Consider the following 26,018-nt stretch of genomic DNA (forward strand, 5'->3'; position numbering starts at 1 on the left):
ATTCAAGCAGTGGGCGAACAAGCGTTCTGTAAGCTACTTCCTTTGTTTTCGGATTGCGTTTCCTTAGGATTCTTCCAACGAATCTCAGTCTGGCATCAGCTTTACCGACGCTCACTTTGTATGATCATTCCATTTTAAATCACTCCTAATGCGTACTCCCAGATAATTTATGGAATTAACTGCTTCCAGTTGCTGACCTGCAATTTTGTAGCCAAATGATAAGGGATCTATCTTTCTATGTATTCGCAGCACATTACACTTGTCTACGTTGAGATTCAATTACCATTTCCTGCACCATGCGTCAATTCGCTGCAGATCCTCCTGAATTTCAGTACAATTTTCCATTGTTACAACCTCTCGATACACCACAGCATCATCTGCAAAAAGCCTCAGTGAACTTCCGATGTCATCCACAAGGTCATTTATGTATATTGTGAATAGCAACGGTCCTACGACACTCCCCTGCAGCACACCTGAAATCACTCTCACTTCGGAAGACTTCTCTCCATTGAGAATGACATGCTGCGTTCTGTTATCTAGGAATTCTTCAATCCAATCAAATAATTGGTCTGATAGTCCATACGCTCTTACTTTGTTAATTAAACGACTGTTGGGAACTGTATCGAACGCCTTGCGGAAGTCAAGAAACACGGCATCTATACAGAGGGATGCGAGCGTGAGGCTGAAGCCCAGACACCATCTCAAAAGAACGAAAGAGCTACGCTTCAGAAAGCTGCAGAGGCGAAATAAGCCGGCCAGCATCTCTGCACAGTGAAGTCTGGAAGTACTGCAGCTCTTGGTAGACTCGTTCAGGTGTTGGCTTAACGGGGAAAGCTAAATGATGCCCACCTGCTACAGCTTGTTGTGTCTTCCGATGCTGCTGTTGGATAAATAGAGGAAAGTAGACTCTCAAGAAATAACACCCCCTCCCCCTAACCCTCTCACTCTCACATATTCTCAAATGCTCACCGACATTCTCTGTGCACGACAGTATCGAGACGTGTGTATGATGAAGATCACCACCATCTTCGTCAGATGCTGACCGTGATGGAGGCTACTGAAGTGCCAGATGAAGTATCGAGTCATCTGCCGAGGACTTCGTCTCCAGTAGTAGCAGGCATTCACCTGAGACAGAGACTGTTGTAGTTGGCAGAAGAGCCAACACCGTGTTACGAGAGGAGGCCGAAATGCACGAGTTTAGCTCACGCAGGCTGGCGTGAGGAGGGAAGAACCATACTGAAGTGAGGTCTGGAACATGACAAGGAATTAGAATTCAGAAAGCGGACGTAATTAGTTTGATACTTACTTTTAATCCATTAATGATGAACGTCGCTCTTGACGGTACATGATTCACAATATTATCAGTTAAGAATACATTCTTGAAGAATATGGCGCCTTGCTAGGTCGTAGCAAATGACGTAGCTGAAGGCTATGCTAAACTGTCGTCTCTGCAAATGAGAGCGTATGTAGTCAGTGAACCGTCGCTAGCAAAGTCGGCTGTACAACTGGGGCGAGTGCTAGGGAGTCTCTCTAGATTAGACCTGCCGTGTGGCGGCGCTCGGTCTGCAATCATTAATAGTGGCGGCACGGGGGTCCGACGTATACTAACGGACCGCGGCCGATTTAAAGGCTACCACCTAGCAAGTGTGGTGTCTGGTGGTGACACCACAGAGACCGAATGCAGACGACTTGGCATTTTCGCATTACTGGGTCTCTCTCTCTCTGGATGACTACCTTCTTTCTGCTAGCAGCCACTTCTCTAATGGGGCGCTTGTTTGAGCCTGGGCTACATTTTCAATCTGGGCTACAGTCTCTCTATTGTTGTATGTCAGTTTGGAAACTTCCATGGTTACTGATCGTCGCGCAGTGAGGGCACACGGCTATTGCTTTGTCTGTGCTGTATGTGTCGCATTGAACACTGTCTATCCTAGTGTGGTACTTGGCGAGCACAAGTTTGTCAGGCTACTAAGAGTCACGTCTGACTCACTTTGGAGGCAGCTTCGCAGACAATGATGCCCTTCATCATTGGTGCTCCTGTTCTGGATCCCGAGTGGGCATTTGTTGATCCTAGCACTTGGTATGCTGACCGCTGCTGACATTTTCGAGGGGCGATAGCCTCCGACCTGCTGTAATCTCGCCATGTACTAAAATGAATAAAGGACTGTTGTAGCCATGGATGTTTTATTAAATTAACGGCTCACAAGCGGTTCCAGCCACCACACTCTCCATAACCAACATTCCAGCGAGGGCATGGAACCTTCTCCTGACCTTCAAATGGTAGATTCCGCTGTCCTGGGATGAACTCCAGATCCCAACTAACAGCCGGCCGCGGAGGCCGAGCGGTTCTAGGAGCTCTAATCCAGAACCGCGCAACTGCTACGGTCGCAGGTGCACACATCCATGCCTCGGGCATGGATGTGTGTGATGTCCTAAGTTAGGTTTAAGTAGTTCTAAGTTCTAGGGGACTGATGACCACAGATCTTAAGTCCCGTAGCGCTCAGAGCCATTTGAACCAATTTTAAGCAGAACAGCTAAACAGTTCGATTACATAATCCCTAGTTTTACAGAATCTAGCATGCCATTTTTAACAGGTGTGGCACGTACAGAAAACAAAGTGGTGTACATCGGAAAAGTGGGACAGGAACATTATTCTTCAGAATACAAATAAACACTGCCTGACATAAAATGTGAAGCAGCGAGGCGACGTGGTGGGTTGTCAATGTAGCACTGTAGGTGCTCAATAAGCGGATATGTAAGTGATTAGAGTTGAAATTCACCGTGATAGGTAGAACGACCATGAAGTAGTGTGATTCGTGCTTAGTGTTGTTAGCAGGCCTGATAGGGTGCAAGAGGGACGTAGACAGCATCAGGTGTTCAGAAATCACTGGGAAGGAGACGCCGCGTACACCTATGAGACAGCGCTATCAGCATCTGACAGCATGTAAAGGGTATTATGGGCTTGTGTTTGGCCGTCACTTCGAATCGCGCAGTATCCAGATTTGCTGCGCATTTGGATGTGGTCCTATATTCAATTGCATGGAAATACGAAGGTGGTCATATTCGGCAAAGTTCTGCCCGCCGCAAGAGAGGACTGTCATATTGTGCACCAATCAAATCGTAACCTCTTCACATCTGTGCCAGCCATCCAAGCATCCAGCAACACTCTCTATCATTCCACATCATTGGTCAGGGACTAACAGCAGCTGGATTAGTGAATTATCGTCTCGCATGTAGACTACCGCTAGCGTCATAACACAAACGGCTGCATTTTGGAATGGTGCTATGACTGGGAAGAGTTGGATGTTTATGAACGGAACTACACAGTGTTCAGCGATGACGTGTTGCTGTGTGATCGTCAGCGAGTATTGTGACCACATGGGGAGAGGTCCCAGTGTTCCAATGTTTTGGAAAGGCACACCTGTGTTATTCCTGGCGTCATGGTGTAGAAAGCCACTGAGTATGACTTCAGGTCGCGGCTGGTACGGACTGAGGGAACTCTAAAGGTTGTTGTTGTTGTGGTCTTCAGTCCTGAGACTGGTTTGATGCAGCTCTGCATGCTACTCTATCCTGTGCAAGCTTCTTCATCTCCCAGTACTTACTGCAACCTACATCCTTCTGAATCTGCTTAGTGTATTCATCTCTTGGTCTCCCTCTACGATTTTTACCCTCCACGCTGCCCTCCAATGCTAAATTTGTGATCCCTTGATGCCTCAGAACATGTCCTACCAACCGGTCCCTTCTTCTTGTCAAGTTGTGCCACAGAGACCTCTTGTCCCCAATTCTATTCAATACTTCCTCATTAGTTATGTGATCTACCCATTTAATCTTCAGCATTCTTCTGCAGCACCACATTTCGAAAGCTTCTATTCTCTTCTTGTCTAAACTATTTATCGTCCATGTTTCACTTCCATACATGGCTACACTCCATACAAATACTTTTTGACACAACTATACTTGATTTTAACACATTTCTCTTCTTCAGAAACGCTTTCCTTGCCATTGCCAGTCTACATTTTATATCCTCTCTACTTCGATCATCATCAGTTATTTTGCTCCCCAAATAGGAAAACTCCTTTACGACTTTAAGTGTCTCATTTCCTAATCTAATTCCCTCAGCATCAACTGATTTGACTACATTCCATTATCCTCGTTTTGCTTTTGTTGATGTTCATCTTATATCCTCCTTTCAAGACACTGTCCATTCCGTTCATCTGCTCTTCCAAGTCCTTTGCTGTCTCTGACAGAATTACAATGTCATCGGCGAACCTTAAAGTTTTTATTTTTTTCTCCATGGATTTTAATACCTACTCCAAATTTTTCTTTTGTTTCCTTTACTGCTTGCTCAATATACAGAGTGAACAACATCTGGGAGAGGCTACAACCCTGTCTCACTCCCTTCCCCAACCACTGCTTCCCTTTCATGTCCCTTGACCGTTATAACTGCTATCTGCTTTCTGTACAAATTTTAAATAGCCTTTCGCTCTCTGTATTTTGTCCCTGGCACCTTCAGAATTTGAAAGAGAGTATTCCACTCAACATTGTCAAAAGCTTTCTCTAAGTCTACAAATGCTAGAAACGTAGGTTTGCCTTTCCTTAATCTTTCTTCTAAGATAAGTCGTAAGGTCAGTATTGCCTCACGTGTTCCAGTATTTCTACGGAATCCAAACTGATCTTCCCCGAGGTCGGCTTCTACTAGTTTTTCCATTCGTCTGCAAAGAATTCGTGTTAGTATTTTGCAGCTTTGACTTATTAAACTGATAGTTCGGTAATTTTCACACCTGCTATCTTTGGGATTGGAATTATTATGTTCTTCTTGAAGTCTGAGGGTATTTAGCCTGTCTCATACACCTTGCTTACCAGATGGTAGAGTTTTGTCAGGACTGGCTCTCCCAAGGCCGTCAGTAGTTCCAATGGAATGGGGCCTTGTTTCGACTCAGGTCTTTCAGTGCTCTGTCAAACTCTTCACGCAGTATCGTATCTCTAATTTCATCTTCATCTACATCCTCTTCCATTTCCATAATATTATCCTCAAGTACATCGCCCTTGTATAGACCCTCTATATACTCCTTCCACCTTTCTGCTTTCCCTTCTCTGCTTAGAACTGGGTTTCCATCTGAGCCCTTGTTATTCATACAAGTGGCTCTCTTTTCTCCAAAGGTCTCTTTAATTTTCCTGTAGGCAGTATCTTACCCCTAGTGAGATAAGCCTCTAGCCGGCCGGAGTGGCCGAGCCGTTAAAGGCACTACAGTCTGGAACCGCACGACCGTACGGTCGCAGGTTCGAATCCTGCCTCGGGCATGGATGTGTGTGATGTCCTTAGGCTAGTTAGGTTTTAGTAGTTCTAAGTTCTAGGGGACTTATGACCACAGCAGTTGAGTCCCATAGTGCTCAGAGCCGTTTGAACCAAGATAAGCCTCTACATCCTGACATTTGTCCTCTAGCCATCTCTGCTTAGCCATTTTGCACTTCCTGTCGATCTCATTTTTGTGACGTTTGTATCCCTTTTTGCCTGCTTCATTTACTGTGTTTTTATATTTTCTCCTTTCATCTATTAAATTCAATATTCCTTCTGTTACCCAAGGATTTCTACTATCCCTCGTCTTTTTTACCTACTTGATCTTCTGCTGCCTTCACTACTTCATCCTTCAGAGCTACCCATTCTTCTTCTACTGTATTTCTTTCCCCCATTGTCAATTGTTCCCTTATGCTCTCCCCGAAACTCTGTACAAACTCTGGTTTAGTCAGTTTATCTAGGTCCCATCTCCTTAAATTCCCAACTTATTGCGGTTTCTTCAGTTTCAATCTACAGTTCTTAACCAATAGATTATGGTCAGAGTCCATATCTGCCCCTGAAGATGTGTTACAATTTAAAACCTGGTTCCTAAATCTCTGTCTTACCATTATATAATCTGTCTGATACCTTCTAATATCTCCAGGATTCTTCCATGTATACAATCTTCTTACATGATTCTTGAACCAAGTATTAGCTATGATTAAGTTATGCTCTGCGTAAAATTCTACCAGACGGCTTCCTCTTTCATTTCTTCCCCCCAATCCATATTCATCTACTATGTTTCCTTCTCTCCCTTTTCCTACTCTCGAATTCCAGTCACCCACGACTATTAAATTTTCGTATCCCTTCACTACCTGAATAATTTCTTTTACAACGTACAAGGTACAACGGTATATCATGGACATCCTGCGTCCCCACGTGTCCTCTCTTACGTATCCTGGTGTCATTTTTCAACAGGATAACCCTCGCTCGCACATGGAAGATGTCTCTACGAGCTGGATGGATGAAACTGAGTTACACCCGTGGCCAGGAAAGGCCCCATATTTGTCCCCGATAGAGCATACTGTGCGTGACACGAGCTCGGACGTCAGTTCCGTCCCACTTCCACTAACCACGATACCAAGGGCTAGTTACAGCAGTTGTCTGCGTCCAGAGAGAGCACAACCATTTCATATCGAACTTCCCAACTGAATGAGTGTATGCATACAGTCTAGATCGGTTGCAAAGTCATACTGATAAATGGGCAAATACTGTCCTTGCTAAATCTAACTAGAGTTCTTAATTGCTACAATAACATCACATACCCTCTCAAAGTTTCTTTCCGTTTCCTCTTCCCCATCTCGATACTTCACTTTCTTTCAAGCTGTGTAAATCACCTGGAGATAACGTTAGAAAATTTCTATGTTGCACTGTCAGTGGACGAGAGACAAACATTAAAATTCTACAAGAATCCATTCAGAGCGTTTAAAGATCCGATGGTCAAATAATCCTAGCTGTGAGGAAACCTGATGCCGAACTGATTATCGCGAAAGGATTCTGATAAAAGTGTAATTATTTCATGAAACAGGTTCTTTACCAGTTTGTAACTATCGTTAACATCAATTTATCCACATTGAGCTCTCTGTGGAGTGAATTGCACGAAGAAATACAGCAACCGGCCACTTTTTCCGGCTGCTGTATTTATTAAAGTAATTAACTATTGCTGATTGATCTCTGATTCTTTACAAGGTGACCACATCTTCGAAAACCTTCGCTGTCTCCCCCACATTTTTCATTAATTAAAAAGTTATTAAAAATTTGTATTGGTAAATGAGTATTTAAAATTACCTTGAAATTATCTCCACTTTCATGTCGAAGGTTGATAAGAAAAATTACGGCTCGGAAAAGGAAATTGTTTGGAAGAATATTCGAATCATCGGCAAATCACGTGAAGCCATGTGACGCAATCAGTGAAATGGATAGCGTGCGATACAGGCAGGCCGAACAGTGGGAAAGGACTCGAAGGTCGTGTCGCAAAACAATCGCAACGACCTCGGACGTCGCGAGCGGTGGATGTAAGCATGAACGTTGGCGAACGATACGCGAGTGCTGTAGACGTACTGAAATAGTGAGAAGTTTTCAGACACAATACGGAGGGTATACGATTGGTGTGACTACCGAGTAATACAATTATCAAACAAGTTTTATTTTAACAAAGTACCGAATACAGCGAAATAATGTGGTCCAATCAATGGTACTATTGTATGGTAACAGTTGGTGGCGAATAATAAAGAGAAAATAGTAAGTGATAACTGAGATGGAATAACTAAAGGGTGTTACAAAAAAGTACAGTCAAACTTTCAGCAAACATTCCTCACACACAAAGAACGAAAATATGTTATGTGTACATGTGTCCGGAAACGCTCACTTTCCATGTTAGAGCTCATTTTATTACTTCTCTTCAAATCACATTAATCGTGGAATGGAAACACACAGCAAAAGAACGTACCAGCGTGACTTCAAACACTTTGTTACAGGAAATGTTCAAAATGTCCTCTGTTAGCGAGGATACATGCATCCACCCTCCGTCGCATGGAATCCATGATGCGCTGATACAGCCCTGGAGAATGGCGTATTGTATCACAGCCGTCCACAATACGAGCACGAAGAGTCTCTACATTTGGTACCGGGGTTGCGTAGACAAGAGCTTTCAAATGCCCCCATAAATGAAAGTCAAAAGAGTTGAGGTCAGGAGAGCGTGGAGGCCATGGAATTGGTCCGCCTCTACCAATCCATCGGTCACCGAATCTGTTGTTGACAAGCGTACGAACACTTCGACTGAAATGTGCAGGAACTCCATCGTGTATGAACCACATGTTGTGTCGTACTTGTAAAGGCACATGTTCTAGCAGCACAGGTAGAGTATCCCGTATGAAATCATGATAACATGCTCCATTGAGCGTAGGTGGAAGAACATGGGGTCCAATCGAGACATCACCAACAATGCCTACCCAAACGTTCACAGAAAACCTGTGTTGATGACGTGATTGCACAATTGCGTGCGGATTCTCGTCAGCCCACACATGTTGATTGCGAAAATTTACAATTTGATCACGTTGGACTGAAGCCTCATCCGTAAAGAGAACATTTGCACTGAAATGAGGGTTGACACATTGTTGGATGAACCATTCACAGAAGTGTACCCGTGGAGGCCAATCAGCTGCTGATAGTGCCTGCACACGCTTTACATGGTACGGAAACAACTGGTTCTCCCGAAGCACTCTCCATACAGTGACGTGATCAACGTTACCTTGTACAGCAGCAACTTCTCTGATGCTGACATTAGGGTTATCGTCAATTGCACGAAGAATTGTCTCGTCCATTGCAGGCGTCCTCGTCGTTCTAGGTCTTCCTCAGTCGCGAGTAACAGGCTGGAATGTTCCGTGCTCCCTAAGACGCCGATCAATTGCTTCGAACGTCTTCCTGTCGGGACACCTTCGTTCTGGAAATCTGTGTCGCTACAAACGTACCGCGCCACGGCTATTGCCCCGTGCTAATCCATACATCAAATGGGCATCTGCCAACTCCGCATTTGTAGACATTGCACTGACTGCAAAACCACGTTCGTGATGAACACTAACCTGTTGATGCTACGTACTGATGTGCTTGATGCTAGCACTGTAGAGCAATGAGTCACATGTCAACACAAGTACCGAAGTCAGCATTACCTTCCTTCAATTGGGCCAACTGGCGGTGAATCGAGGAAGTACAGTACATACTGACGAAACTAAAATGAGCTCTAACATGGAAATTAAGCGTTTCCGGACACATGTCCACATAACATCTTTTCTTTATTTGTGTGTGAGGAATGATTCCTGAAAGTTTGGCCGTACCTTTTTGATCATTTACATACGAATCAACGTCAAGAAAAGGTGGATCACTCAAGCAGAGCTCAACATGCATTCACGCAGTTTAATTGCATTGTTGGTAGTACACTTATAGAAGTAGTTAGTGATAGTGAGGGTGACAACTGCTTCATTTGATGGCTCTGATAGTATGGTGTATGGCAGTACCGTTCATATAGGCACAGTACTTCGGACTTGTGATGTGAAAGGTACACATGTACTTGGCGATAATCATAGCAAGAACCTCTTTATTTTGCGTCCATAATGGGATGTAGCATATAGTCTAGGTACGAACCAGCGATGGTTTTTGAGTTAGTGATGGCACAGATGTAAACATGTTTGGTGACACTGCTTGCAACTCATATTAAATTTGGCAACTATGACAAGGTAAAAGTGTGTATTCTGGATACATACTGTCAATTTACATGGTGGGGGTGATGCAGATGCAGAAATACTTACTGATAGTGATGGTGATCCCTCTGTATTTGACAGTCATCTCAGGACAGGGTTACACAGTCTGGATACATAGTGACAGTCCATGGGGGCGTTGATAGTCACACAGATACAGAAGCATTTGCTGATAGTGATAGCATTCTTCAGCTAATTTATGGTGTTATATGATGTGTACATATTTGTGGAGTATGTGCAGTTGGTAATGGCTGAGACAGAAATGCACTGGGTGACTGTGATGGTGATGTTCACTTAATTTGCTATAGTCTTGATGCTTTCCACTGGTGTACATAGGGGTACTGGTAGTACAGATAAAGTACTTCGTGACAGTGCTTAGGATACCCACTAAATTTGGCAACTGTGATGGGATTGAGAGATAAAGTCTGGGTACTTGGGATTGATGGTGACAAATACACAGATCAATTTGGTGATAGTGAACAGGATAATGACTTCATTTGGGTACCTTGACAGGGCAGAGTGTTAGACTCTTTGTATATATGTCAGTGTACTTGCAGTCGGTGCTAATATGGATGTAGATGTATTATAAACTGAAGAGCCAAAGAAACTGGTACACTGGCCTAATATTGTGTAGGGCCCTCACGACCACGCAGAAGTGCCGCAACACTACGTGGCATGCACTCGACTATGAAGCACTGCTGGAAAGAATTGACACCATTAAACCTGCAGGGTTGTTCATAAATCCGTGGAGATCTCTGCTGAATGGCATGTTACAAGGCATCCCAGATATGCTTAATAATGCTCGTGTCCACGGAGTTTTGTGGCCAGTGGAGGTGTTTAAACTTATAAGAATGTTCATGGAGCCACACTGTAACAATTCTGGACGTATGTGGTGCCGCATTGTCCTGCTGGAAATGCGCAAGTCTGTCAGAATGCACAATGTACATGAATGGATGCAGGTGATCAGACATGATGCTTGTACATGTCACCAGTCATAGTCTTATCTAGATGTATCAGGGGTCCCATATCACTCCAACTGCACATGCCCCACACCTTTATAGAGCCTCCAACAGCTTGAACAGTCCCCACTGACATGCAGGATCCATGGATTCATGAGGTTGTCTCTGTACCCGTACACGTCCATCCGCTCAATACAATTAGAAATGAGACTCTTCCAGCCAGGCAACATGTTTCCAAAAATGGTTCAAATGGCTCTGAGCACTATGCGGCTTAACTTCTGAGGTCATCAGTCGCCTAGATCTTAGAACTACTTAAACCTAACTAAGGACATCACACATATCCATGCCCGAGGCAGAATTCTAACCTGCGACCGTAGTGGTCGCTCGATTCCAGACTGTAGCGCCTAAAAACGCACGTCCACTGGGGCCGGCCAATATGCTTACCGTCATCAACTGTCCAGTGTCGGTGTTGATGGCTCCAGGCAAGGCGTAAAGCTATGTGTTCCGCAGGCATGCAGGGTACCTGAGTGGGCCTTCATATCCGAAAGCCCATGTCGACGTTGTTTCGTTGAATGGTTTGCATGCTGACACTTTCTGATGGCCCATCATTGAAATCTGCAGCAATTTGCGGAAGGGTTCCACTTCTGTCACGGTAAATGAAATGAAATGTCTTATGGCTAAGGCCCCCCGTCGGGTAGACCGTTCGCCTGGTGCAGGTCTTTCGATTTGACGCCACTTCGGCGACCTGCGCGTCGATCTGTCACGGTGAACGATTCTCTTCAGTCATCATTGGTCCCGTTCTTGCAGAATCTTTTTCTGGTCGCAGCGATGTCGGAGATTTGATGTTTTACCGGACTCCTGATGTCACTGTACACTCGTGAAATGGTCGTACGGGAAAATCCCTACTTCGTCTCTACCTCGGAGATGCTCTGTCCCATCGCACCACGTTGAAACTCACTTAAATCTTGATAATCCGCTATTGTAGCAGCAGTAACCTACCTAAGAACTGTGCCAGACACTTGTCTTACTCAGGCGTTCATCTACATCTACATCTACATTTATACTCCGCAAACCACCCAACGGTGTTTGGCGGAGGGCACTTTACGTGCCACTGTCATTACCTCCCTCTCCTGTTCCAGTCGCGTATGGTTCGCGGGAAGAAAGACTGCCGGATAACCTCCGTGCGCGCTCCAATCTCTCTAATTTTACATTCGTGATTTCCTCGGGAGGTATAAGTAGAGGGAAGCAATATATTCGATACCTCATCCAGAAACGAACCCTCTCGAAACCTGGACAGCAAGCTACACCGCGATGCAGAGCGCCTCTCTTGCAGAGTATGCCACTTGAGTTTGCTAAACATCTCCATAACGCTATCACGGTTACCGAATAACCCTGTGACGAAACGCGCCACTCTTCTTTGGATCTTCTCTATCTCCTCCGTCAACCCGATCTGGTACGGATCCCACACTGATGAGCAATACTCAAGTATAGGTCGAACGAGTGTTTTGTAAGCCACCTCCTTTGTTGATGGACTACATTTTCTAAGGACTCTCCCAATGAATCTCAACCTGGTACCCGCCTTACCAACAATTAATTTTATATGATCATTCCACTTCAAATCGTTCCGCACGCATACTCCCAGATATTTTACAGAAGTAACTGCTACCAGTGTTTGTTCCACTATCATATAATCATACAATAAAGGATCCTTCTTTCTATGTATTCGCAATACATTACATTTGTCTATGTTAAGGGTCAGTTGCCACTTCCTGCACCAAGTGCCTATCCGCTGCAGATCTTCCTGCATTTCGCTGCAATTTTCTAATGCTGCAACTTCTCTGTATACTACAGCATCATCCGCGAAAAGCCGCATGGAACTTCCGACACTATCTACTAGGTCATTTATATAGTGAAAAGCAATGGTCCCATAACAGAACCCTGTGGCACGCCAGAGGTTACTTTAACGTCTGTAGACGTCTCTCCATTGAGAACAACATGCTGTGTTCTGTTTGCTGAAAACTATGCAATCCAGCCACACAGCTGGTCCGATATTCCGTAGGCTCTTACTTTCTTTATCAGGCGACAGTGCGGAACTGTATCGAACGCCTTCCGGAAGTCAAGGAAAATAGCATCTACCTGGGAGCCTGTATCTAATATTTTTTAGGTCTCATGAACAAATAAAGCGAGTTGGGTCTCACACGATCGCTGTTTCCGGAACCCGTGGTGATTCCTACAGAGTAGATTCTGGGTTTCCAGAAACGACATGATACGCGAGAAAAAAACATGTTCTAAATTTCTACAACAGATCGACGTCAGAGATATAGGGCTATAATTTTGCGCATCTACTCGACGACCCTTCTTGAAGACTGGGACTACCTGTGCTCTTTTCCAATCATTGGAACCTTCCGTTCCTCTAGGGACTAGCGGTACACGACTGTTAGAAGCGGGGGCAAGTTCTTTCGCGTACTCTGTGTGGAATCGATTTGGTATCCCGTCAGGTCCAGTGGACTTTCCTCTGTTGAGGACGGAAGCCGACCGCATCGCTGTATTCTGTGTGTTTACATATTTTTTTGTTTGAATACACCAGTTTCTATGGCGCTTCAGTGTATGATAATGGTGGAGACACACACTTAATTTGACAACCATGACAGAACAAGTTCGTGGGGGTACATACTGAAGATTGAGATGTAGTCGGTGGTGGTAGAGGTGTAGATGTACTCTAATATAGTGATGGAAACAGTAGATTAATTTGGTGACCATGTTGTTGTTGTTGTGGTCTTCAGTCCTGAGACTGGTTTGAGGCAGCTCTCCATGCTACTCTATCCTGTGCAAGCTTCTTCATCTCCCAGTACCTACTGCAGCTTACATCCTTCTGAATCTGTTTAGTGTATTTATCTCTTGGTCTCCCTCTACGATTTTTACCCTCCACGCTGCCCTCCAATACTAAATTGGTGATCCCATGATGCGTCAGAACATGTCCTACCAACCGATCCCTTCTTCTTGTCAAGTTGTGCCACAAACTCCTCTTCTCTCCAATCCTATTCAGTACCTCCTCATTAGTTATGTGTTCTACCCATCTAATCTTCAGCATTCTTCTGTAGCAACACATTTCGAACACTTCTATTCTCTTCTTGTCCAAACTATTTACCGTCCATGTTTCACTTCCCTACAAGGCCACACTCCGTACAAAAACTTTCAGAAACGACTTCCTGACACTTAACTCTATGCTCGATGTAAACAAATTTCTCTTGTTCAGAAACGCTTTCGTTGACATTGCCAGTCTACATTTTATATCCTCTCTACTTCGACCATCATCAGTTATTTTGCTCCCCAAATAGGAAAACTCCTTTACTACTTTAAGTGTCTCATTTCCTAATCTAATTCCCTCAGCATCAACTTAATTTGACTACATTCCATTATCCTCGTTTTGCTTTTGTTGATGTTCATCTTATATCCTCCTTTCAAGACACTGTCCATTCCGTTCAACTGATCTTCCAAGTCCTTTGCTGTCTCTGACAGAATTACAATGTCATCGGCGAACCTTAAAGTTTTTATTTTTTTCTCCATGGATTTTAATACCTACTCCAAATTTTTCTTTTGTTTCCTTTACTGCTTGCTCAATATACAGAGTGAACAACATCTGGGAGAGGCTACAACCCTGTCTCACTCCCTTCCCCAACCACTGCTTCCCTTTCATGTCCCTTGACCGTTATAACTGCTATCTGCTTTCTGTACAAATTTTAAATAGCCTTTCGCTCTCTGTATTTTGTCCCTGGCACCTTCAGAATTTGAAAGAGAGTATTCCAGTCAACATTGTCAAAAGCTTCCGCTAAGTCTACAAATGCTAGAAACGTAGGTTTGCCTTTTCTTAATCTAGCTTCTAAAATAAGTCGTAGGGTCAGTATTGCCTCACGTGTTCCCATATTTCTACAGAATCCAACTGATCTTCCCCGAGGTCAGCCTCTACCTATTTTTCCATTCGTCTGTAAAGAATTCACGTTAGTATTTTGCATGATGGGACATAATGGTGTACTCGTCGACGGTGGTCGTACAGCGTTACCTGTAATATTTGCCAGTGATGGTGGCAAACGCTTAATTTGGCAGCGATGACAGGGCGCAGTGGCGCAGCCTGGGTACGTACCGGCAGTGTACTTGGGGTTGGTGGTGGTGACGACGACCCCTGCCTCGTTGGCTCCGAGGACGACGATGGGGAACTCCGGGCAGTTGGGCAGGAAGACGGAGAGCACGTGGCCGGGGCCCAGGCCGGCCCCCACCAGCGCGCCGGCGAAGTTCCTGGCCGCGGTGCGCGCCTCCGCGTACGTGTAGCGGCGACCCGTCAGCCCGCACTCCTGCACAGCGACGGGATCAGGAGGTGGCAGGTTGCTCTTAAATCACCAGCGCGTGTTCATGAACTACTGGTCATTAGACGAAAAGCTCGGTCCGTAAGGAACGTTCTAGTGCGTGTATTGTGTATTAAACTGGGGACCTAGAAACAACGGGAGGCTTCGTCCCACCATAGTCCTCAGTGGTTAACGACCTCACAACGGGCCACAGCAGTCCACCCACCCCACCGCCGCCCCACACCTAACCCAGGGTTATTGTGCGGTTCGGCAGCCAGTGGACCCCTCGCCCACCCCCCTCTCCCCTGGGAACGTCTCGTACCAGACGAGTGTAACCCCAAATGTTTGTGTGTGTTGTGTACATAGTTCCGCGTAGTCAGCGCGTACACAACTTTCCCAATAGAGCGCGCCACACTAAGCACAACAGCGCAGGCGCAGCGCTCGTCCGTCTCCGCTCTACGAGATGGCACTGCCTTAGAGACGGACCAAATTCACCAAATTCGCCAAATTCTGCTACCGCCGATCCGCGTATTAACATGTAACGCAGCCAATGAGATCGCTGCTAACGTAGAACCTTTCCTCCTCGCGGATTACACTCGCGCAGTGATTCCTGAACGCGCGAGGTATTATAACGAGTGTACAGACCTCCGATTAGTCAGTCTGCATCAGTCTGCATTAGTCTGCATTCGTCTGTACCAGTCTATAGTCAAGTTCCAGTCTGCGACTAATAAGATTATAAAAAAAAAATGGTTCAAATGGCTCTGATTACTATGGTACTCAACTGCTGTGGTTATAAGTCCCCTAGAACTTAGAACTATTTAAACCTAACTAACCTAAGGACAGCACACAACACCCAGCCATCACGAGACAGAGAAAATCCCTGACCCCGCCGGGAATCGAACCCGGGAACCCGGGCGTGGGAATAAGATTATCATATTCCTGTACATAGCCATGAAGATAAATGTATAGACACTTTTGTCAGGTATCAGAAATATATGTGAGAATAAGATTAACGTACCAAGACCAAAGGAACTTCAGATTGTCAGTTGTAAACAGCATCCAGAAACAAGTTACGTAATGTCTATATTTTTTATTATTTTAATAAATGTGTTTAAAAATTAATCAAGTTCTGTTTAAAGTTGGTTACTGTCAATCTGCTACTCTAAGCGTGCAAGTGGCATTTCTATCGGCTGACAAAACATAAGAAGATAAACACTCCACTATAAGACCACGAGACGTATTGCTGACACTCGCCTACTTCACTAGAGCGACAAGTCAAATAATCTGATGGTGTGTGTACCGAAGGTCTTACAGTACGCACACCACAGTGTGATAGAGTAACTATGGTGTACGCTTACGTGGAGACAGTGTTTGCGCAGCAATCGCCGACATGGTGTAACTGAGGCAGAATAAGGGGAACCAGCCCGCATTCGCCGAAGCATATGGAAAACCGCCTAAAAACCATCCACAGGCAGGCCGGCACACCAGAACTCGACACTAATCCGCCGGGCGGATTCATGCTGGGGACCGGCACGCCTTCTCGCTCGGGAAGCAGCGGGTTAGACCGCTCGGCTACCTGGGCGGGCCAACATTTTAGTAATACGTTGATGCCGTGTTCCTTGCCTTCCGGAAAGCATTTTTCACATATCCACACTGTTTAGTGAAGAAAATACCATGGGGCGCAGTAAACACTGCGCAGAAGCAAACGCGGTGCTGCGACTGTGCACATGATCTCAGAGAGGAATACTTCATGTCCACATTTATACACATTTTTCCATCACTGGATCGCTTAGTTATCGCGAGCGCGATGAGGGATGCTCGACAGAATCTAGTGGCAGGCCCTACATGTGAGGCATTGTGCATCACAGAGAGATTTGCTATTGAAATTTCGAGAAAGCAATTTCCAAGAACAGTCAGATAACATATTACTTCCTCTCACATATACATTTCGCGAAACAACCGCGACCAGAAAATTTGAAAAATCTGAGCTCATACAGAGGGTTCCGGACAATCATTCTTCCCACGTGCCATCCGCGAGTGGAACAGAGAAGAGGGTCAGTTACAGCCGTCACAAGTTTCCTTCGCCGTTTGCGGAGTATGGTGTAGATGTACCGGGTGATCAAAAAGTCAGTATAAATTTGAAAACTAAATAAACCACGGAATAATGTAGATAGAGAGGTAAAAATTGACACACATGCTTGGAATGACATGGGGTTTTATTAGAATAAACTCGTGAAAGATCTCTTGCGCGCGTCGTTTGGTGATGATCGTGTGCTCAGCCGCCACTTTCGTCATGCTTGGCCTCCCAGGTCACCGGACCTCAGTCCGTGCGATTATTGGCTTTGGGGTTAACTGAAGTCGCAAGTGTACCGTGATCGACCGACATCTCTAGGGATGCTGAAAGACAACATCGGACGCCAATGCCTCACCGTAACTCCGGACATGCTTTACAGTGCTGTTCACAACATTATTCCTCGACTACAGCTATTATTGAGGAGTGATGGTGGACATATTGATCAATTCCTGTAAACAACATCATCTTTGCTTTGTCTTACTTTGTTATGCTAATTACTGCTATTCTGATCGGATGAAGCACCATCTGTCGGACATTTTTTGAACTTTTGTATTTTTTGGTTCTAATAAAACCCCATGTCATTCCAAGCATGTGTCAATTTGTACCTCTCTATCTACATTATTCCGAGATTTATTCAGTTTTCAAATTTATACTTTTTTGATCACCAGGTAGAACAATGACGCGTCGCAAAGTCTTACGGTTATTAGCTTGTGCCGTGTCGCTGAATATGTCATCATCGAGGGACTTCAGAGCCAGTTTTGTCTTCCTCTTTGTTCGTTAATCAGCGGCTTGAGCGTCCACAAGTGCGCCACGAGGGGATGGAACACAACACAACACAACACAACATGCACGCGTAGAGTTACGATTTCTGCGGTCCTGTCGTCATGGGTGGACACTAACAGTCACACTGGGCAGACGGGCACCATCTTCGTTCAGTGCAAGCTGTGACCAGTCGCATCTGTTGGTTACTTTGAGACTGAGGTGGATCGAATGCTGCACATTGGTTACTCTTACCGAAACAAATCACAAAAGTAGTGTTCGAAAAACATTTTGTTTAACATTAATTATGCCAGTCAATATTAGGGAATACATTATATACAAATAATGCAGTAAATCCATTAACATGATCAGTAACGAGGTTTTGTAAGCTAGTACTGTCATAGATGGTACCAAATTCTGATTAACGTTTTTAAAAGTATATTTTCCACTTCCAGGAGTTCTCATCTATGGCATTTTTGTTGTTGTTTTTGTTGACATCCATCAGACTTTTTTCTGTCTCTCTGATTTTTTTCTCTTTTGGAGATTTTTAATGTTCAGTGTCAAACTAACGTTATTGGTATATGAATAAAAATATCTTTAGTGAATATTTTCTCTTTCTGTTTCGTTGCTCAGTGCATATCCTGGATTTAGTCACATGAAGATGTCATTTCAATTCATTAAAGCCCAAAAAATAATCTAGGCCTGCATAATTATATTAATGATATTAGATGTATGTGCTAATGAAACCTGTAGTTATCAAGATAGTATACTCTTAAGAAAATTGATAACTACGAGGTACTTTCAATAAGTAATGGAACACATTTTTTTTTCTTTCTGTGAAATCAGATTGGTTTTGCTCTCGACTCCAATACGCCTTATTATCCCCGCTCTTTTGGCTACAAAAAGCTAGTTTTCAACACAATATTCGTTCAAAGCGACAGCCTTACGCCACCTTACTGGGATGGCCCTTACGTCCGCATGCTACCACTCCAATGGTCGACGTGGGAGCCATTGCCTTGCTTCATCGACAACCTCCCCATCATCCACGTACTGCTTGCCACGGAGTACACCCTTCATTAGGCCGCACAGATGGAAGTCGCAAGGTGCTGGATTCTGGCTGTGGGGTGGATGACAAAGAGCAGTCCAATGAAGTTATGTGAACTCCTCTCAGGTGCTTAGGCATGTATGAAGCCTTGCCTTGTCATGGAAAAGGAAAAGTCCGTGTGCATTTCTGTGGAGACGAATACGCTGAAGTTGTTTCTTCAGATTTCGGAGGGTAGCACAGTACACTTCAGAGTTGATGGTTGCACCGTAAAGGAGGACGTCGGATCTAACAATCCCCTTCAGAGTCCCAGAAGACCATCCCATGACGTTATCGGCGAGGATGCGGCTTTGAACATTTTCTTAGAAGGAGAGGTGACGCGTCGCCACTCTGTCATTTACAATTTTGTTTCCGGTTCGGAGTGGTGAACACATGTTTCGTCGCCTGTGACGATGTTCGACGAAAAATTGTTACGATCAGCCTCATAACGCGCAGCCATTTTCGCACATATGGACTTTCGTTGCTCTCTAAGGTCTTCTGTTCGGCTCGCACAAGGCTTTGAGTACCTCATCTGGTGACCGAGTGTGGCAGCACTTCCAACATAGACGTCCGGATGATCAGAGAGGTGTCTGATTGTGATCCGTCGATCACCTCGAAGGAGAGTGTCCGCACGTTCCAACAGTGGAGCAGCCACAGATGTGTGCGGCCAGCCGGAAGGAGGTCATCGGGTAGGTTTGCGCGACCTTGTTGCATGATGACAGACGCCTCGCCCAACGACTCACCGTGGTTTTGTTCACTGCCAGGTTTCCGTAGGCACTCTGAAAGCGCCTATGAATATCTGCGATGTTTTGGTTTTACCCCAAAAGAAACTCAATGACATCTCTCGGCCTGGAACGCATCTCCGTCACAAGCGGCATTTAGAAGGCCACGCATAGCGCCGCCACACATCGGAACTTCATGAACTTAGTGTCTGAAACAGGACTATTCCATGATGTCCCACAACAAATTCCGGTTTTTCTTTCGGAAATCGGTCCAGAAAAAAAAGTGTTGTATTATTTATTGAACGACCCTCATACAAATTCACCGAGAGACAATAAAATTTGTGTGTACGCTGCATTACGTGATCTAAAACATACTGGAACAGTTGCATCAAAAATGCTAATTTTATGGTTTTGAACACTCGTCGATAAATTTCTGTGCCCAAACCACCTCCTCCCATGCACCTCCTTCATTATGCTGATGACACCACTTACCTCGCTCTCTATCCCATGCTCTAGAAATCCCAACGATCCCTTCAAACCCACCTCAATGAGTTTATCTGCTGGTGTAACCAATGGCTCCTTAGTATTAATACTTCCAAAATACAGGCAGTGTTTACCTACTGGTGTGACCAATGGCTCCTTAAGATTAATCCTTCCAAAATCCAGGCAGTAATTATAGGACGCATTATCTGCACCTTTCGTCTTCACGACTTCTACCATTTATGACCATCACATCCAGCTAACTAACACACTAAAATAACTTGGACTAACTTTCGGATAACAAGTAATCTGAATACATCATCTACTAGCCATCCAGCAGAAAGCCCACAAGAGACTAAAACTACTAACCAACCGAGTATGATGACTGCACGCCTCCACTATCCTTCATGTGTACGAATTCCCGATCTGTCCCATCCTTCACTACCCAAATCTACATGTACATTTATACTCCGCAAGCCACCCAACGGTGTGTGGTGGAGGGCACTTTACGTGACACTGTCATTACCTCCCTTTCCTGTCCCATTCGCGTATGGTTCGCGGGAAGAACGACTGCCGGAAAGCCTCCGTGCGAGGTATAAGTAGGGGGAAGCAATATATTCGATACCTCATCCAGAAACGCACCATCTCGAAACTTGGACAACAAGCTACACCGCGATGCAGAGTGCCTCACTTGAAGAGTCTGCCACTTGAGTTTGCTAAACAACTCCGTAACGCTATTACGCTTACCAAATAACTCTGTGACGAAACGCGCCGCTCTTCTTTGGATCTTCTCTATCTCCTCTGTCAACCCGACCTGGTACGGATCCCACACTGATGAGCAATACTCAAGTATAGGTCGAACGAGTGTTTTGTAAGCCACCTCCTTTGTTGATTGACAACATTTTCTAAGGACTCTCCCAATGAATCTCAACCTGGCACCTGCCTTACCAAGAATATATCATCATTCCACTTCAAATCGTTCCGTACGCATACTCCCAGATATTTTACGGAAGTAACTGCTACCAGTGTTTGTTCCGCTATCATATAATCATACAATAAAGGATCCTTCTTTCTATGTATTCGCAATACATTACATTTGTCTATGTTAAGGGTCAGTTGCCACTCCATGCACCAAGTGCCTATCCGCTGCAGATCTTCCTGCATTTCACTGCAATTTTCTAATGGTGCAACTTCTCTGTATACTACAGCATCATCCACGAAAAGCCGCATGTTGAATGGATATCCACCCTCCCAAGCTCTACAAGTCTCTCCAGATCCTTGCCATGCTCTGCGCCTCGCTTTCTGCATCCGCTTACCCTATCGTAACAGGATCTTTTACCAACTCATCAAATTCCCACCTCTCCTCACTCTCAATGATCACCTCTGAATAACCTACACCATCGGTAAAATCTACTCCGACAATCCTATTGTGTCCACTCTCCTTTCCAATCCTATTGTGGTGCCAGGCCTCCACCTACACATCCCACCAACTCTTCACCTGCACACCGTTCACGTCCTCTCCCAAAGAAACATCAACGGCCTCCCTCTCCTGGACCACGAACTCCACCCCAACATATACCTGTCCTACCAACTCTGAATCCATCCTACCTTATCCACCACCCCCATGGCTCCCTCTCTTCCTTTCCCCCTACCACATCTCATCCTTCTCCCATTCTCTATCGCTTCCCACACCCTTCTACTTTCCGATCTATAGCTCCCAATATCAGTTGACCCTCTCTCCTTGTCCCCCACAACCACACCTGTCTTGTCACCACCTCTTACCAGTTCTCCGTCCTCATCACTCTATACCTACTCTTCTTTTCATCTACAATCCATCGTCCCAGCGCAGGTCCTTTTCCAGTTTTAATGAAAGTGCACAGTGCTCCGTTGTTAACGGTCCATGTATCTTTCGTCGTGCTCAGTGTTTTTCAAGTGTTTAGTGTTCGTCAGGTGTTTATCAAGTGTTTATAGCTGTGCTGTTTGTCCACATTTTTACCACTGTTTTCAAACCATTCATGAAGACAGCATTATTTTATTTGTACAGACAGTTGGTTAAAAGAAACAAAAGGAACAGAAAGACATAGAACAGAAGGAAGTTTCAACCAGTTAGTTTGTTATTACCAAATGGTGATAATTACGCCTTTTCTAGTTGGTATACAATGCAACGACAAACAGAACAAACACAATAATCGAACTATTGAATTGTTGATAGCGTGATATGTGTGACATGTTTACAGCTGTAGTTTTCCAAATTATCACAATGTTAACAAAAGAACAAAGGGTTTCACATTAAAAGCATTTTATAAAATTGATGCTATTGCAGTTGTTAATGAATGGGGAAGACGCTTTAGATCAGAACCACCGTCTAGATGAACAGTATGCGACATACGAGATAGATTTGAAGAACATCGATTTGTTATGGATGCATCAAGACCTGGCCGCCCGACAACAGTCACAAATGAGGAAAATGAACTGCGGATATGTTTAGCTATGATCCAAAGTCCACGAAAATCAACCTTACGATTTGCAACGGAGCTTGATTTATCATGAAGGTCAGTGCAAAGGATATCACACAAAGAGAAGTTTAAAGTTTACATTTCACGTTTACGTCATGCGTTACTTAAAGATGATCCAGTTCGACGTCTTCAGTTTTGTGAATTGATGCTTGACCAACAAATACATGATCCTAACCTATTCAACAAAATTGTGTGATCTAACGAGACCTGTTTTAATCTAAGCGGGCAAGTTAACAGTCATATTTGCACTTTTGTTACAACAACCACTAAGTCAACCTAGTGTATGTTTTTGGAGGGCATTATCATCATTTGACTTACTTGTATCATATTTTTTTGAAGGGATAGTGACAGGAGATTGTGGATATGCTTTAGAAGTAGGTGGTATCAGGACTTGTAACGTGTGCTGAAAACTTTCAAGAAATTTACTTTCATTGCGATGGTGCTCCACCACATTATGTCACTGCCATCTGCGATTATCTAAACGAAATTTTTCAAAGGAAAGTGATTGGTCGAAGGACAGATATCACGTCCATGGGGTGACGTCATGGACTCTGTTTATTCTCAAGAGCCTCAGACCATTGCTGAACCAAAAGACTGTATACACGATGCATTTCACGATTTGTACAGTGATACCATACCATACCATAGTGTTAGGAAGACACCTCAAAGATGTATTAATGAAGACAGAATACAGTTTGAACATAAAAAATAATTGCAAGTGTTGTTTGTATTTGTAATGAAACATAAATTCAATCTTTTGTTTAATCAATGCCTAGAGTCCAGCGACTTTTGCGCCACCCGATATATCTCTGACTGATGCCACCTTTTCAAATTATTTTAAATGCATAGTTCATGTATCTCCTTCGTTTTTTGTTTTAGCATCTAAGGAGCGTTAAGTTCCACTGACCAAAGAGTGGATCATTTGTACCACTGACATCCCTACAGCCCCCTCACTACATGAGGCATGAGGGAATGAAATAACAATAAAGGAAAAAGAATTTGGTGGGCAGCCATGCTCAGTAGTAAAAATTATACCCCTGTAGAACGTGAGACCATAGCTCCTGGCCACGGCCGACTTTCTTTTCCATTCCTCCCTAACCCAGTGGGACCGATGACCTCACTGGTTGGTCCCTCCCCCAAATCAACCAACGAAGCAACGATAGCTTCTAGAGAGGACGCTTCCAAGAGCATAATAAGAAGAGGCAGTCGGTTGAGACTTACTGTGGCGACTCTGTCAGGATAGCGGTCCAGGTTCTGCCACATGTACTGGAAGAGCGGCACAGCGGGCACCTCCACATCCGGGAACGGAGACCTCACCACACTGGGCTCTGCGCTGGCTGCATAGCTCCTGCTGGTCGCTGCACACACACACACACACAGACACACAGTGTAGCGTAAAACAACGCCGCCAACTAGACCAGCGTGCATGTTTTTTACAGGGTCAACACAACACTGAAAACATATAAATGCAACCGGGGCGGACTTTGCACCAATGACAACGACTGACTCAACCTATCTAAGAAACCTATTGTGGTATTTTTGCCACTGTTCGTCGCTAATTAAGTAGTTGACTTTCCTTCCTATCTTCTATTTTCGTTATTATCCGCAATAATTGAGGACTTGAAACTTGTGCATAATTAAATTCCGCAGATAACCCGCAATTAAAGTATATGGTAATCTATTAGACTTGTTAAAAATTAATTGCAATATCATAATTAAAATCTCTTAAATAATGTTTGTAATAAATTATATTTATTCAGCGTATTATGTGCAATACAGTACTTACAAAGAATAGAGTGGAAACCAATTTCACATTACACTACATTACTTTGAAATAAAACAGTCTTGAATTGATCTCTGTCTCAGTGAGGCAGCTTGTCTTTTACGTGTCGCGCTACTAATTTTACGCAACACCAACCTGTCAGAATGACGAAGGTCTTTTTGGTGTTCCAGGTAGTCCAGTAACTCGTCGGCCCACTGAAGTGCTGATGCATGACTGATAACTGTTTTGGAGTTAGAGGACTGTTGTCGCCTTCGTCACTGTCAACTCCTTGAACTTACCTTGTATTCAATGTATAATAGCACTGTACCTGTGGTCTAGGGGTAGCGTCTTTGATTCATAATCAAAACGTCTTCGGTCCCAGGTTCGATCCCCATCACTGCCTAAATTTTGATAAATAATCAGCATTGGCGGCCGAAGACTTCCGGCATAAGAAGTCAGCCTCATTCTGCCAACGGCCTTGTCAAAGAGGGCGGAGGAGCGGATACAGGTTCAGGGCACTCTCTTGTCCTAGGGGTGGGAAATTGCCCCTAAAATGATCAACGACATGAGGATGCAGAAGGCAATGGTAACCACTGCATTAAAGACACGTAACGTGTATCCACAGGACATGTGGCCTGTAATTGAAGAAGTGTCATGATGATCTCTCCATTGGCAAAAGATTCCGGAGTAATCCCCCATTCGGATCTCCGGGAGGAGACTGCCAAGTGGGAGGTGACCTTGAGAAAAAGATTGAATAATCAACGAAAGGATAACGTTCTACGAGATGGGGCGTGGAATGTCAGAAGCTTGAACGTGGTAGGGAAACTAGAAAATCTGAAAAAGGAAATGCAAAGGCTCACTCTAGATATAGTAGGGGTCAGTGAAGTGAAGTGGAAGGAAGACAAGGATTTCTGGTCAGATGAGTATCGGGTAATATCAACAGCAGCAGAAAATGGTATAACAGGTGTAGGATTCGTTATGAATAGGAAGGTAGGGCAGAGGGTGTGTTACTATGAACAGTTCAGTGACTGGGTTGTTCTAATAAGAATCGACAGTAGACCAACACCGCCAACGATAGATCAGGTATACATGCCGACGTCACAAGCTGAAGATGAACAGATAGAGAAAGTGTATGAGGATATTGAAAGGGTAATGCAGTATGTAAAGGAGGACGAAAATCTATAGTCATGGGCGACTGGAATGCAGTTGTAGGGGAAAGAGTAGAAGAAAAGGTTACAGGAGAATATGGGCTTGGGACAAGGAATGAAACAGGAGAAAGACTAATTGAGTTCTGTAACAAGTTTCAGCTAGTAATAGCGAATACCCTGTTTAAGAATCACAAGAGGAGGAGGTATACTTGGAAAAGGCCGGGAGATACGGGAAGATTTCAATTAGATTACATCATGGTCAGACAGAGATTCCGAAATCAGATACTGGATTGTAAGGCGTACCCACGAGCAGATATAGACTCAGAACACAATATAGTAGTGATGAAGAGTAGGCTGAAGTTCAAGACATTAGTCAGGAAGAATCAATACGCAAAGAAGTGGGATACGGAAGTACTAAGGAATGACGAGATACGTTTGAAGTTCTCTAACGCTATAGATACAGCAATAAGGAATAGCGCAGTTGGCAGTACAGTGGAAGAGGAATGGACATCTCTAAAAAGGGCCATCACAGAAGTTGGGAAGGAAAACATAGGTACAAAGAAGGGATCTGCGAAGGAACCATGGGTAACAG

The 26,018-nt window shown here is 44.4% G+C and overlaps 1 protein-coding gene across 4 annotated transcripts in view; it reads right to left on the reverse strand.

Moving 5' to 3' along the window:
* Positions 1 to 26,018, reverse strand: part of LOC126106401 (uncharacterized) — a 294,375-nt gene that overhangs the window by 136,806 nt on the left and 131,551 nt on the right. For all 4 annotated transcript variants that reach the window (XM_049912671.1, XM_049912669.1, XM_049912672.1 and 1 more), the window contains exons 3-4: positions 23,738 to 23,874; positions 14,686 to 14,893 (exon numbers count right to left, since the gene is read on the reverse strand). In XM_049912671.1, coding sequence (XP_049768628.1) covers positions 14,686 to 14,893; positions 23,738 to 23,874 — 345 coding nt within the window. The remainder of the gene's footprint in view (positions 1 to 14,685; positions 14,894 to 23,737; positions 23,875 to 26,018) is intronic.

The sequence above is a fragment of the Schistocerca cancellata genome, chromosome 10 (genome assembly GCF_023864275.1).
Source record: "Schistocerca cancellata isolate TAMUIC-IGC-003103 chromosome 10, iqSchCanc2.1, whole genome shotgun sequence".
Taxonomy (NCBI): Eukaryota; Metazoa; Arthropoda; class Insecta; order Orthoptera; family Acrididae; genus Schistocerca; species Schistocerca cancellata.